Source organism: Quercus suber, unplaced genomic scaffold (genome assembly GCF_002906115.3).
Source record: "Quercus suber isolate HL8 unplaced genomic scaffold, Cork oak 2.0 scaffold_1, whole genome shotgun sequence".
NCBI lineage: Eukaryota > Viridiplantae > Streptophyta > Magnoliopsida > Fagales > Fagaceae > Quercus > Quercus suber.
This window is the reverse complement of record NW_027069468.1, coordinates 545,263-559,583: the sequence shown is the minus strand read 5'-3', so window position 1 is coordinate 559,583 and position 14,321 is coordinate 545,263. Positions and strand designations below refer to the sequence as shown.

Sequence of the window (14,321 nt, the reverse complement as noted above, 5' to 3'; positions counted from 1 at the left end):
CGTCATAAGAAACAATTGCTGGAGGAGTTGAAAAATTTAGATGCTAAGGAAGGGGAGCTTGGGAGCTTGGACTCATTGATGGGAAGAAATGTTATAGGGTAAATTTGAGGTCCAAGGTGAAACATCATCTTTCTTTTGAAGAAATTTCTTGAAGACAAAAATCTAGGATGTTATGTATTAAGGAAGGAGATAATAGCACCAAGTTCTTCCACAAGATGACAAACTCCCATAGATGGTATAATCATTTGAGAATCTTGGAGGTGGATGGGGTGGTTTTTGAGTAGGAATCTGAGGTAACTGCTCAGTTAGTACAATTTTATAAAACTTTGTATCAGGAGCTAGAGGGGCGGAGGTCTTTTGTGGAGGGTTTGGAGTTTGATTGTATTGGGGATATGGAGAGAGTTTGGCTTGAAAGGAAGTTAGAGAGAGAGGAAATTTTTCAGGTTGTAAGAGCTTGGAAGGGGACAAAGCTCTAGGTCCAGATGGTTTTACTATGGCTTTTTATAATCATTGTTGGAGAGTAGGGGAGAAAGATGTCTTAGCAGTCTTTGAAGAGTTTTTTCAACATTGTAAGTTTGAAAAATCTCTTAATGCTACTTTCATTGCATTAATTCCAAAAAAGAATGATGCCTTTAATATTTGAGATTTTCGACCTATTAACTTGGTGGAGTGTATATAAAATCTCGGCTAAGGTTTTGGCAAATTATTTGAGAGTGGTTTTAGATTAGTTGATCTTTGAGACTTAGAATAGCTTTGTGAGTGGGAGACAAATCCTTGATTAGGTTCTTATTGCGAACAAATGTGTTGATAGTCGAGTGAAGAGTAGGGTTCCGAGGGTCATATGATCATGTGAATTGGAAGGCTCTCTTGGATTTGTTTTGTTGAAGAGAATGGGCTTTGGGGAGAAGTGGTGTAAGTGGATTCACACTTGTATATCTACAGTTCAGTTTTCTGTTTTGATTAATGTGTTTTCAGCTGATTTTTTTGGTAGCTCAGGGGGATTGAGACAAGGGGATCCGCTATCTCCTATGCTGTTTTTGATTGTGATGAAGGTTTTCAGTAGGATGTTGAGAATAGTGGAGGGTGCTGGCTTACTCCGTGGTTTTAAAGTTGAGTGTATGAGGGGTGGTGGAGAATGTGTTTCACATCTATTGTTTGCAGATGATACTATTCTATTTTGTGATGCAGATTGTTACTCTTCATATTCGATTGTTACTCTATTTTCAGATTGTTACAGGTTTGAAGGTCAATATGCTGAAAAGTGAAATGGTTCCAATAGGGGAGGTAGATGATGTGCATGCCTTGGCTGTAATTTTGGACTGCAGGGTTGGAATTTTGCCTATGTCTTATCTAGGCATGTCGTTGGGGGCCTCTCATAAATCTCCTGCAATATGGAATCCTATTTTGGAAAAAATCGAGTGGAATTTGGCTAGGTGGAAGAAGTTGTATTTGTCTAAGGGGGGTAAATTGATGCTGCTCAAGAGTACGTTATCTAGTCTTCCTACATATTTTTTATCACTCTTCACCATTCCTACTTATGTGGCTAATAGAATTGAAAAGTTGCAAATGGACTTTTTGTGGGGGTGATGACAAGACTCATTTGGTAGGATGGGATAAAGTCTGTGTGCCTATGGCCAATGGTGGTTTAGGTATAGGGAAACTTACTACTTTCAATAAGGCCTTATTGGGGAAATGGTTGTGGCTAGGGGTGTCCAGTCTAGCGACCCGCCCAACCCGTTCGACCCACCGCCACCCGATTTGACGACTCCGGCGGTTGGACGTGGTTTCTAACTTTGCTAACCTGACACCCAGCGGGTTGGTTATCGGTTTTTCAGTTCAAAACCCGTGAAACCCGACCTGAACCAAAGTCCATTCAATATTCGGCCATTTTTCTAGATTCTAGTCATTTTTTTTTTAAAGATTCCGGCCACTTTTTTTCCAGATTTCGGCCCCTTTTTCTAGATTTCGGCCCCTTTTTCACTTAAAATTCGTCGATTTCTGGCACAATAAACACCGAATCTAGCCGAACCAGTGATTTCTCATCACAATTTGGTAGAAATCTCGCCGGACCTGACGGGATCTCACTAGATATTGGATGGATTTGGCAAGATCTCGCCAGATCTAGTGAGATCTTGCTACGTTTCGAAGGATTCCGGTGAGATCGGTTTCCCCAAAACCGACCACCACTCGCCGGCGACCCGAATTGACGAATCTGTTACTGTTACGGGTCGGTTGCGGGTTGGGCAAAAATCCGACCCGCCCAACCCATGGACAGCCCTAGTTGTGGCTGTTTAAGAACGAGGAGAATTGGCTATGGCAAAGGGTGACAACTTCAAAGTTTGGGGAAGAGTGGGGGGATGGACTTCTAAACTAGGTAGAGGAATTCATGAGTGTGGTTTGTGGAGAGGTATTCATATGGGTTGGGAGGATTTTAGCAAAAATACTCAGTTTGTTGTTGGGATGGAGAATAGAGTGAGATTTTGGCAGGATGGGTAGTATGGGGATCAACCTTTCCAATTGGCTTTCCCGAGGCTGTATGGTATTGTTATTGACAGGGGGCATCTATGGAAGCTTCTTTGACAAGGCTGGGGTGGGGGAGAGAAGTTGGGATGTTCGTTTCATTCAGGAATTTAATGATTGGGAGATGGATGTATGGCTGAACTTTCTTCGTATCTTGGGAGCCAATATTCCTTCAATGGACGTTGGAGATCGAATGAGATGGAAGTTGAAGCCTAATGGGGATTTTGACATCCAGTCGTATTATAACAAGTTGTGAGATTCTCTCTCAGTTGTCTTTTCTTGAAAAGGTATATGGAGAGTTAAGGTCCCTTGATGTGTTTCTTTTTTCGTTTGGTCTGTAGTGTGGAATAAGATCCTAACGGGTGATAACTTGAGATTGAGGGGCTTGGATTTTGTGGATTGGTGCATTATGTGTCGTCGCTATGGGGAGACAGTGGATCACTTACTTCTTCATTGTGAGATTGCTCATCGGTTGTGGAGCTTTGTTTTTACAACTTTTGGATTGTTATTGGTCATACCTAGATCAATTCCAGATTTGCTTTTTGGCTGGTGGAATTGGTTGGGAAAACATTTGTCCTAGATCTGGAATTTAGTTCCGTCGTGCCTACTATGGTGTCTTTGGAAGGAGTGGAATCGGCGGACTTTTGAGGATTTGGATAGTTTCGGTGATCAGATGCTTGCTTCTTTTAGTGGAACTCTGTTTGATTGGTCTCGAGTTTGGGTATCACGACTAGTGATTTTCTCCCTTATTTTCTTAGCCTTCTTCTCTTTTGTAATTAATCTGTTGTTTGGTTCTCTTTTATGTCTTTTCTCCTTTTTACTTTTTCGTTGTTGTAATTTTTGGGTTTGTTCTGTGCTTTTCATGCATAGAGTAGCCTTTCGTATATATATATTTTTCTTATCAACCAAAAAAAAAAAAAAAAGACTCAAACCTCTGTTCCAGGTAATTGGCTAAGGTTAGCGTCAGTCTGGGTTTAGTAACTATGATTAGAGACATTCTAATTCTCATTAGTAATTTAAAATGTAAATCAGCCAATTAGAAGTTGGTCAAAATGTTCTTTGACTGTTGTTACTAACTTAAGTCTTTTTTTTTTTTTTTTTTTTTGAGAAACAAAGGGTTTTAACACAAAGACACACCACAACTTCACTCAAAAGTCATGTTAACTTTTAAAGGATGTAACTTTAGTTTATAGTTGGTGAAATCTATGAACTATACCATATATTATATGTATATAACTCTACAAAAGTACTCTGAAAACATACACAATTTCTATAATTAAATTTATCCACTTGACTTAACTTTTATTGATATTATTAATATTTATTTTGTAAAGGTTATATACGACAATGTCCATGAAATTACAAAAATTAATATCAGGTTTTGCTATTTATATAAACTTCACATTTTCACATTTTTTATTATAATTTTCAATTCTTTTATCTGCCACGTTTTTCCTATAATTTGAGTTATTAGATCTTATTGCCATTTATAATACGTATATTTATATTACATTTAAACTAAAAAAAAAGATTAAATCATTTTAAATGATAATAATATGAGACCATAAATACTTTTTGTTATTTTGATACATATACTTTTTGGCTAAGTAAGTGAATGAATTAATATATGAAAATATCATCGTTTTCAATAACTTATTATATATTTTACTTGAAAACACAACTAAATATGGAAAAGAAGCTAAATATATTAATTGTTTTCATTAATCTGTTTTTTTTTTTTTTTATTTTATAACATCTTATAAAATTATATTAAGATACAAAAGTATGCTATTAAATTGGAATAAAATCAAAGAAATAAGTTGGCATTGATAGTCATTTTCTCTTTCGTATTTGCACCTGTACATACGTTTATTTTTATTTTTTTCATTTATGTTTTTTATGCCATATTTTTAAATTCGTACATTTGGTACTATACATATTCTATCCTTCATATTTCTAACTATGATTTAGTTGAACAGTTGTGGGCACGAAAGTTTTAACTAATTATTTAGATGTGTATAAAGAAAGTTTTTTTTTTTTTTTTTTTTTTTAAAAATTTTTTTAAAAAAGAAATTTATTATTAATATTATGTTTTTTTTTTTTATAAATTTAAGTGTATACATAAGAATTAAGAACAAAATCTTTAGAATGTAAATATCTTGCAATAGCAATTCTATTCCTTTTTCAGTTATTATAAAGAAGGCAATCCTTGTCCCATTGCAATGGCCCAAGTACAGCTAAAATGAAGAATCCCAAAAGAACATTAAAACCAGTTTGAGAAGAAACTAAAGAAGAGATTGAGGAATTTGTGTAGAAAAAAAGAAAGAAAAAGAAATAATAAAAGACTATAGCTAAATAAAAGTTTTGTTTTTTGCCAAAAGTCTTGTAGTTCAACTAGTTGGCACTTTCTGGTGTTTCTGATGGAGACATTTTAGGGATCATATCCCTCTTCCTTGTTGTAACTATCAAATAATTTTTTTTTTTTTTAAATTTTTTTGATTAACACAAAAGAAAACCATAAAGTCAAAATTGTTGTGAGAAAAAGAATAAAGAGTTTGAAGGATTTGCAGATTAAAATAAATGGAAGTAATAAAAATAAGAATGTAAAGTAATGAAGATGCTAATAAAAGGGAAAAAGTAATAACCAAATGTCAAATGGAAAGATAATAAATGAGAGATTGAGATATTTGAGGAAAAAAAGTATGAAATGATAAAAGTTGGAGTAATAAAAGAGCAGCTAAATAAGTGAAAGAAAAGATAATTAATACGAGTAATGCAGGAGCATGTAAATAAGGAAAGAAAAAGATGGTATACAATTTATATTGTAGATAAAAGGGGAAAAGAAACAAAAAGGATAACTAAATGTCAAAACAATTATGCCTATGTTTTTATATTTAATTTCCCTCTCTCTCTCTTTGGTCACAAGTTAATTTCCTCTTTCTTGAAGGTGGCACGGACAGGGAGGGTGGCATTGGCGCGAGAGTCGGGTGTAGATTCCACATACCTCCGTGGCTATCCTCTTCCATTGTAATGCTCGAGTTGCTGAGTTATATAATATAATGGTGAAGCATCGTAAGCAAGTTTATCTTCTGTTGCCTTTAAATGGATTACTCTTTTCTTGCTGGCCTTTTATCTTTTAATTATAATTAGAGAGTAAAGGAAAAGATGCGAATTTGGCTTCTCCAGTGTTTAGGTATCTTTGGAGAGCAATCAACAGATAAATATGGTGCTTGTCGTAACTTAATATTTCCCGGGTGTTTTACGAAACTAAACATATGTATTGTGATAAGAATGAAATGAGTAGATGTTCTTTTACCTCAAAGAGCTATCTTTTTATTTATTTCGTAATGTTTGTCTTTTTATCATTGAAGGCTTCAACCTTCCCCTGGTAGCCATATTATTATATTATACAAATTTAGGCTTAAGGCAACTGAACTGAATTAATTTCTTTTTTGGTGTTTGATCCATTCTGGCATTGATTTGTTTGTAGATTCCATTCAGAAGTGTTTTCTAAGACATTTGCATTTTCTCTTGCTGTGATCTCCACCCACTTATGGGATTCACACAATGTGAGAGATGTTGCATGTAGCTGATTAGAGAGGCAGTAGTCGTGGTTTGAGAGGTCAATGGTCAATAATTGATTCTCCCTCAAACAAACGGTTGTATCAAAATCAACGGCACACTGTGGTTCCTCTAATGGAAGTTAAGAAGGCATGTGCACAGCCCGAAGTAATGCTCAAATCCCTTTGTCTTTCAACTAGTGGGAGTGCTGCTTTGTCCATTTATTTGGCGTATTTATTTGGCCTATTACTAACAAATTTGTTATTTTAAAATTTGTTTTGAAATTGTGGTGAAAATATTGTGTCCCTAGCATTATTCAATCAGCTTTTTGTCATTCAACTTACTACATGTCCCGCTCAAAAGTGGGTTTTGTTCTTCACAAATTCCTTGGGGAAATGAGTATTACAAAGTAAAAATAATACATATAGAATACAACATTGTGTTGGGTTCCAAATAATATTATCAACAATATTAGCAATTCAAAATAATAATCACACACAAAAACACATATTTACGTGGAAAATTCTTTATCCTTGAAGGAAAAAATCACGGGACAAATTTTGAATAATTTCACTATTATCAAATTAATTACAATAATTCTTGTGTATGTCTTATGACTAAAAAAAAATCTCTCTTATTTTTTTTTTCTTACACACTAATTATTTCTCTCAAAGGTGGCAAAACAATACTCTCATTTTTATTTTCTTCTCCACACACAACTATCTCTTAACTGTTCTCTTTTCTCAAAACAGCTCACTCTTGGTAGCTCTCTCTTTTTTCTTGTGCGGCTTCCTCTTTCTTTGCTCTTGTGCACTCTCTGTGTCTATTCGAAGGCGGTAGCCCCTTACTCTCTCTTTTCTCTTGTGTTCCTCGCAAATGAAAATCCCTTTTATTCTCTATTTGTTTCACGTTCTATTTTTCCTCTTCCCAAAAGGAGGACCCTTGGGCCAAAGCCAAAGCCGAAGTCATCAAATTCTTTGTATTTTTGTCTATTTATAAGATTCTTTTTCTAGTTCCTCTTGAATTAAGAATTCGTTACTTTTTTTTAATAAAGAATAGATTTTTCTTCTACCACAAGGAATAGTCTTTCCTCTCATACCAAGGAATAAACTTTCTTTCATCACTAAAGAATAGTCTTTCCTTCCATACCAAAGAAACTCAAATGAATTTTTCTTTTTTTAACTTGGAAATCTAATTTACTTTTTAAATCACAATTGGAATCTGAGGCAATTTCTCAATGGATTGGCCATACATTAATATGGAAGCTGATTTCACAGATACTCTTTTTCCTAAAACAAGTAGTGCTATTTGGTCGGTGACGACTTGAATGCTGTAATGGACATTGACAAAAACAAATAAAATACATAGCTAGATACAAACTCTGAATGAAATCACAGATATTTATTTCAAATGTTTCAATCATGATTCATACAAGGGTATTTCAATTAGAGCACTGTTGAATGTCTCATTCATGATTCATCGTAAAGCCTAAAGCACATTTCACCTTTGTCACGGAATGTCGCATTAACACAATACACCTTTGTCATGTAATGTCACATTAGGCAACACTCATTGGGAGGCTACCCGAATGACCTGCTTACCAACATTTTTTCCAGAAAAGAGCCCAGCAAGGGCAGCTGGAGCACTTTCCAAACCTTCGTTCATGTCTTCAATGTAAAAAATTTTACCTTGCTTGTAATAACTGATAACATGTTCCATGAAGCGTGGGTATAGGTGCAAGTAATTGTGCTGCAGGAATCCCTGCATTTTGATGGACTTTATAATGAGGCTATACAGGTTGTGAATCCCTTGTGGCTTAGAGAGGCTCTGCTGGGACACTGCCCCACAAACTGCAATTCGGCCATTAATCCTCATGTTTAGAAGTGCTGCATCAAGCATCTCTCCACCCACATTATCAAAGTAGATGTCAATGCCTAGTGGAAAGTACCTATTAGATTAGTCAGCCAGAGAAAAGAGAGAAAATTGTAACCATATTATTTCAATGAGAAAAAGAAAAAAGAAAAAAAAAAAAAGAAAAAAGAAAAGAAAAGATGACATATAGAACGGAAAAAAACTAATAATTAACCTTTTCAATGTTGCATCAAGGTCTAGTTCTTCCTTGTAGTTAAAGCTTCATCGAATCCAAGCTTATTCTTGAGAAGGTCAACCTAAAATGGCTCATTTACGTTATTTTGTTTATTGGAGTTGATTAATCATATAGTGAAGAGTCTATCTCATCTACAGAAAAGCCTAATAAAACATATTTGTTTAAAATGTTTTTACTAAAAGAAAGGAAAAGAAAAGAAACTTACTTTTTGGCTTGTGCCAGCACTTCCAACTACATGGCAACCATGCAACTTCGCAAGTTGGCCAACAAGCTGACCAACGGCTCCAGAAGCTGCAGAGACAAGGACATATTCCCCTTTCTTAGGGGAGCAGATCTCAAAGAATCCTACATAAGCAGTAAAACCTGGCATGCCTGTATCCAATAAAAAATCTTCTTAGTACTACTTTAGATGACTAAAGCACAATCTTACTATGAAATAATTTATCTCCATATTTTGAAGAACAGAAAATCTTATTACACAATCACTATTGCACGCTCCGTACACACTCCCTTTGAAATTGGGTTTTTAAAACATGATTTTAGTTAAAATTTAAATTATGATTTCACAATTTTCATTGAAATCATGTTTTAAAAAACATGATTTTCAATCCGTGTGGTAGTGTGTACAATGAGTGTGTAATAAGGAGTGTGTGATAATCGTTACTCTTTGAAGAATTTTAAATTTTTATTTCCAAAAAGGAATATAGAGCCTTTTTATTTACAAAGAACAGAGTTTATACACAATAATTTTGAGAATCCTCTATCAACTAATTGTCGTGGCTTTTCACAGCATCAACAAGTAAGCAAGTAACTTCTTCTTTTTTGAGCAGAGGTTTTTTGGTCCATGTTAGAGTTATAGTTAAATGATTAAATTTTTCCTTTCCCATAAGCTTAAGATTTTAAGATCATTAGTAATATATCATGGTATTAGAGAAATTTTTTGAGTTTGAACTTGTCTACTCTCTATTCCTCCATTTCAATAAAATATTTTAGTGTTATGCTCCACTAATTTGGAGGGAATCTGGTCCAGCATGTGAGGATCAGTGTTAGAATTATGATTACTATAACTCCTAATCAAGCCAAAGGGTTGACATGAAGCCTCACTGCAACATCTTTTGTTGGGAATTTAGACCCCTTAAACACACACAGATTGCGTAGCCTAGATTAATTAGCCAAGTTGTTACTTAGTCAAATTAAGCAATTCTAGGTTAAAACAATCCAAACAATCATATCAAGATATAAAGCAGCGGAAAATAAATAACACAAGATATGATCACCCAGGAAACCACACGGTAAAAACCTGGGGAGGATTTGACCCACCGATCCTCAAGGCTAACCTGAATTCACTATGAAAGAATTGAAGTTCGTACAAAAGGACTACAAGCTCCCCGCTCGACTTCCTAATGCTACCCACCAGTAGAACTTCCTGACACGACCACGCGCAGGCTCCGAATCCACGGACTACTTCTTTCTTGAATTCCTTTGGCTAGGGTTTTGTTTATATACCTAGGGTAAAAACATAAAACCCTAAACGTTTAATGAAGTAGGGCTGAGTTGGAAATTCTGCAGAAATTCAACCTGTGCGATTTTCGATCGATCGAGTCTATTCTTCGATCGATCGAGCCAGGCCGAGAGTCCCAAGTACTTCTGCAGCCACTCGATTCCAACTTTACAATATTAAACCAACTTTGAGCAAGTCTAAATAAGACTAAATACAATGTTTTGATCATGGTTTGCCAACATTACAAATTAGAGTTCTAAATACATAAAATCCTAAGACCTTAGAACCTAACATCTTTCTTTGGGCAGAACAAAATTTGGAGAGAACCATCAAATATAAACTGTGTAAGAAAAGCATACTGAAGAAAACACTTGCTAAGAAGTTTGAATCAAATAGAAAATCAATGTAGTATCTTCTATTGCAAAATAGAAAATGTGAATTTGAAGCTGCACTGGTTGTTAGAAGTGGTCCAATGATGCCAGCCCTCTCTGGAAATTGATTTTATCCATTTTATAAAAGCAAACATCATCACAATCATATGATAAAGGTTATGTACAGCAAATGAATTATTATTATTATTAATTTAAAACAGCTAGATCAGTCTGACTGTTGAAGTGTGCATGATAAGAGCTGTCCTGTTGATATGAAGAATGAAGATCTTTGGCCAAATTATCTAGGTCCTTTAGGACTCACATTAATAGGCAGAGCCATAGTTAATTTGAACAATTTTGTTTAGGGCCTAAGACATAACCATGTTGAAAGTTTCTCTACTTGTTTAACTACTCAGTCAACATAAGTAAAGGTGCCATAATGAGTCATTGTGTCAATAAAGGAAAAGAATTCACAAATTGAGCAAGAACCATAGACACGGCACACAGAACTAGCGCTTCACTAACATATTCAGAAAAGACAGATTGTGTGTCGTGTTTTATCAAATGAACAATCAATTTAACATGCCCCTAATTAGAATAAAAAAAAATACTATACCTTTTGCAATTATGCATTTGTCATAATATGAGCCAACCAGTTCCCTAGAATAAGTAACTCAAATGACTTGACAAAATGGTTAATGTTGAAAACTATTTAAAATAATAAAAAAGAACACAAAATATATTACTTCAGAAAGATAAGACCATACTCCCTTTTAACGAGCAGCTAAAGTGTTTTGGTGTACTATCAACATCAGTGATCAGACTACAAAAATCTAATTACAATCATAAAGAGTTTACAGGAAGATAATATTGAACTTGGACAATGAGAAGCAGATAGGTCCTTGAAATCCTGACCATCAATACTAAATTGAAACGTTCCATGGTTTGATTTCAAAAGATTTTCATAAAGGAAAAGGCAAAGAATGAAGTTATATGATGGGCAATGGCAGATGTCATCTACTAATTTATTTTAATTTTTCAATCCTTTCCCAATCCAGCATTAACCACCCTATATAAGTTTTATCCTAAAACGGCATTTAGGATCATAACATATAGCAAGAAAAACCATTATGATTATCATCTGTTGCATGAAACTTCTAGGCATAGTAAGCAAGAAAGCATAACTGAGACTAAGAAATCATTGTCAAAACAATTGGAAAATATTTAAATGTTTCTTGTGTGCTTAGGCGAAAGAGAAGCAATATCAAATGTAGAAAGTTATTATACCGAGAAGGCCAACATGGTATGAAAGAGGAATATTATCTTGCTGAATTTTCCTAAACTGCTGTGGTCTGCAAATTAAGCTGTATTCTTCCCACCCAGTAAGTCCAGAAAATAAATCACCAGGCTTGAAATCTGAATTCTCGGAATCTATAACTTTGTATACGCCAAATCCTTCCAAGGCCTTCATCAAAACACAGCATTGTTGAGAAATTGTAGAAAATGACTTTTATAAAGAAATAATTTTCATGTTAAGTCAAATACTCGAAACAAGAGAGACTATATGGAAGCTCAAGCTCCCATATTCTTTCATGCTATTATAAGGACAAGTACAAGAAAAAATGATCAATAGTTTTTTTTTTTTTTTTATATAAGGAAGTGGTGTTTCAACATTTAACTGGATTACTAGTGTGTAGCTCCGTGCATATGCACGTGTATAATTAAAAACAATCACAATTATATGATTATAATTATATATATATATATATGTATGTATATTTTTAAAAGAGTTTTAAATTATACATGGTATTAGTTTACAATTTTTTTAAACTATACATTTCTAAAATATGTAATGGTTTCTCATTATATATATATGATTTAGAATTTAATTGGTTTTAGACTCTTTGGTTTTTGCACCTAATAATTCACTTGCCATAAAAATTAAAAACTTATATAAACACATGACAGAAAATTAGAATCAAATTAAAATCTAATTTAGAATCTAATTAGATTTGGATTCTTCGATTTTTATACTCAATAATTCACATGATACAAAATTAAAAAATTAAATGGGATACATGATGCAAAATTGAGAATCCAATTAAAATCTAATTAGATTTTCTCCAAGTTTTGGCTATTAATATATGGACAAAGTTTAATTATAAAATTGGTTAGACTACAACCTTACTCAATATCTTTATCTTTATCTTTTTATTTGAGGTGCATTTTGACGAATTCACCATTAAATTACATTTTCTTCTTATATCCTCCATATTTGCAACATTTCTAGAAAATTAAAAATTAATAGTTATGTCATCAATAATTTTTTTTATTGCAAATTTTTATAGTTTAAAATTATGCACAATATATAACTTATAGATCATATAGTAAATAATATCCGATTGATATAAAATTTGACTAATAAAAAACATGCAATTCAACGGTAAGATTTTTAAAATATGCAGTAATATTTATTTTATTAAGTAATATTATAGTCTTAGGTTAAAATCAGTTTTGTAGCTAAACTTTGTCCATTCACTCCCTACTCGTGAGACACCGTAATATCGTAAATAGATCCTATTTGAAGATAATTGTAAAAAACAAACATTATTTGTAAAATACAGTTACAGGTGAGTTCAATTTCTTGGGGATGTCACTTTAACAATAATCTCATGTGTTTGAGTTCCTAACAAAGGTTACTGGCAATACGAGCTTCTCCTGTGCAAAATCTTCTAGAGTTTTGGGTGTTATCATAACAAATTAAATTTAATTGAACAATGAAACTTCCGAATGAGATATGCATGTGGGCAAAATTGAATTTCTCAAACAATGGCAAGAACAACATCAATGTCACAATAAGAAATAACACAAAATTCCAAAGCAAATGAATAAAGGGGGTAATGTAATTTAGTGCAGTAAGAGTAGTGGAAGAGATGATGATGACGACCTGACCAGGAACAAAGGGGGGAATGTAAGAGCCCTGGAAATCACGCATACGGCCCCTCATGAAAGGGTCACAAGACAGGTACAGATTCTTGACCAGAATAGCTCCTGACCCTTTAGGAGCCCTGAGCTTAATCTTGCTAACCTTGATTTCCATATCTGTCTCTTTTGGTGGTCTCTCTATGTACCCTTTGAATATAACTTGCTTGTTGTCCACTTCCTCCATAGTAAATTAACAATGACTCAATATCTCCTCACACACCCCAGACCCAGATGATGAAAGAGTAATATGGAATTGATGGAGAAACTGGGTTTTGTTTTATGCTCAGTTTGTTGCAGTAGGCACTGTTGGAAAAGCTTCAAATTTAATTTAAACTAATGGCAGCTAGTCTCTTACTCTCTTACACGCACACAAGTTGAACACTGTTAAGTAAGAGTGATAGCCCGGTAGTAGGTGACAATTAAACTAACCTGCCATTCACGTTTGACTTTGAACATTGGATTTTTTTGCCATTTAGCAACAATTTCGTTAGTTAAATTTCGTTAGTTAGCATATTTTTGAAACATTTTAGTAAACTAACATCTCAAGTTTGTTAGACTCTTTTTCAACGAATGAAATCGAGTCTCACACACTTGATTTTGATGCTCTAGAAGGTTGATGTGGAAATTTTTATACACGTAGAACTCTAGTCTCATGCACTTGATTTAGTCTTACTGATATGAGAAACGAAGAAGAAGAACAAAGCAGAAAGAAGGAGAAGAAGAAGAGGTTGAAGAAGAAGAGACCCACGGCAAAACCAAACCCACTCCGTGAAGTCACCTGCAAAACCAAGCCAACCCATGGCAAAACCAAATCCATCCCTTTGTTTCCATTTCTACTTGCAAAACCAAACCCACCTACAAAAAAATCTTTCTTCTTCTTCTCCGTGTTCTCAAGATCAAATGTGTAATATTTGATATTTCTTCTCCAAAGCATAAATCGAGTGTATTAGACTTGAGAACCACATGTACAAAAGATCCACATCAGCCTCTGCTAGAGCATATATCGAGTGTTTTAGACTCAATTTCCTTAATTGCAATTAAGTCTAACAAACTTGAGATGTTAGTTTTTTAAAATGTTTCAAAAACATGCTACATAACGAAATTGTTGCTAAATGGCAAAAAAAATCCTTGAACATTAGGTATGTTGGCATTTGTTTCCTTTAAAATTTCTTCAGCGGACCAATATAAAGTCCCTTGGTCTATTACTAACTCTATTACAAATTCCTACAACTTTTGTGCATTAAAGCTTGGTTTGTGAGTGCACACAACCAAAGCA

At 34.1% G+C, this 14,321-nt stretch overlaps 1 protein-coding gene and 1 pseudogene across 2 annotated transcripts in view; one reads left to right on the top strand and one right to left on the bottom strand.

The window, feature by feature from the left end:
* Nucleotides 1-6,377, top strand: part of LOC112021754 (acetolactate synthase small subunit 2, chloroplastic) — a 38,849-nt gene extending 32,472 nt beyond the window's left edge. Inside the window, exons 12-13 of one of the 2 annotated variants that reach the window (XM_065771046.1) lie at nucleotides 5,468-5,592; nucleotides 6,011-6,377. In XM_065771046.1, the coding sequence (XP_065627118.1) occupies nucleotides 5,468-5,551 (84 nt within the window). In that variant the 3' untranslated portion in view covers nucleotides 5,552-5,592; nucleotides 6,011-6,377. Of the gene's footprint in view, nucleotides 1-5,467; nucleotides 5,843-6,010 lie in introns of those variants that run through there. The other variant, XM_065771025.1, reaches the window with a different exon arrangement.
* A 1,086-nt stretch (nucleotides 6,378-7,463) lies between these two features.
* On the bottom strand, nucleotides 7,464-13,436 carry LOC112006589 (2-alkenal reductase (NADP(+)-dependent)-like; annotated as a pseudogene).
* Between the last annotated feature and the right edge of the window lie 885 nt (nucleotides 13,437-14,321).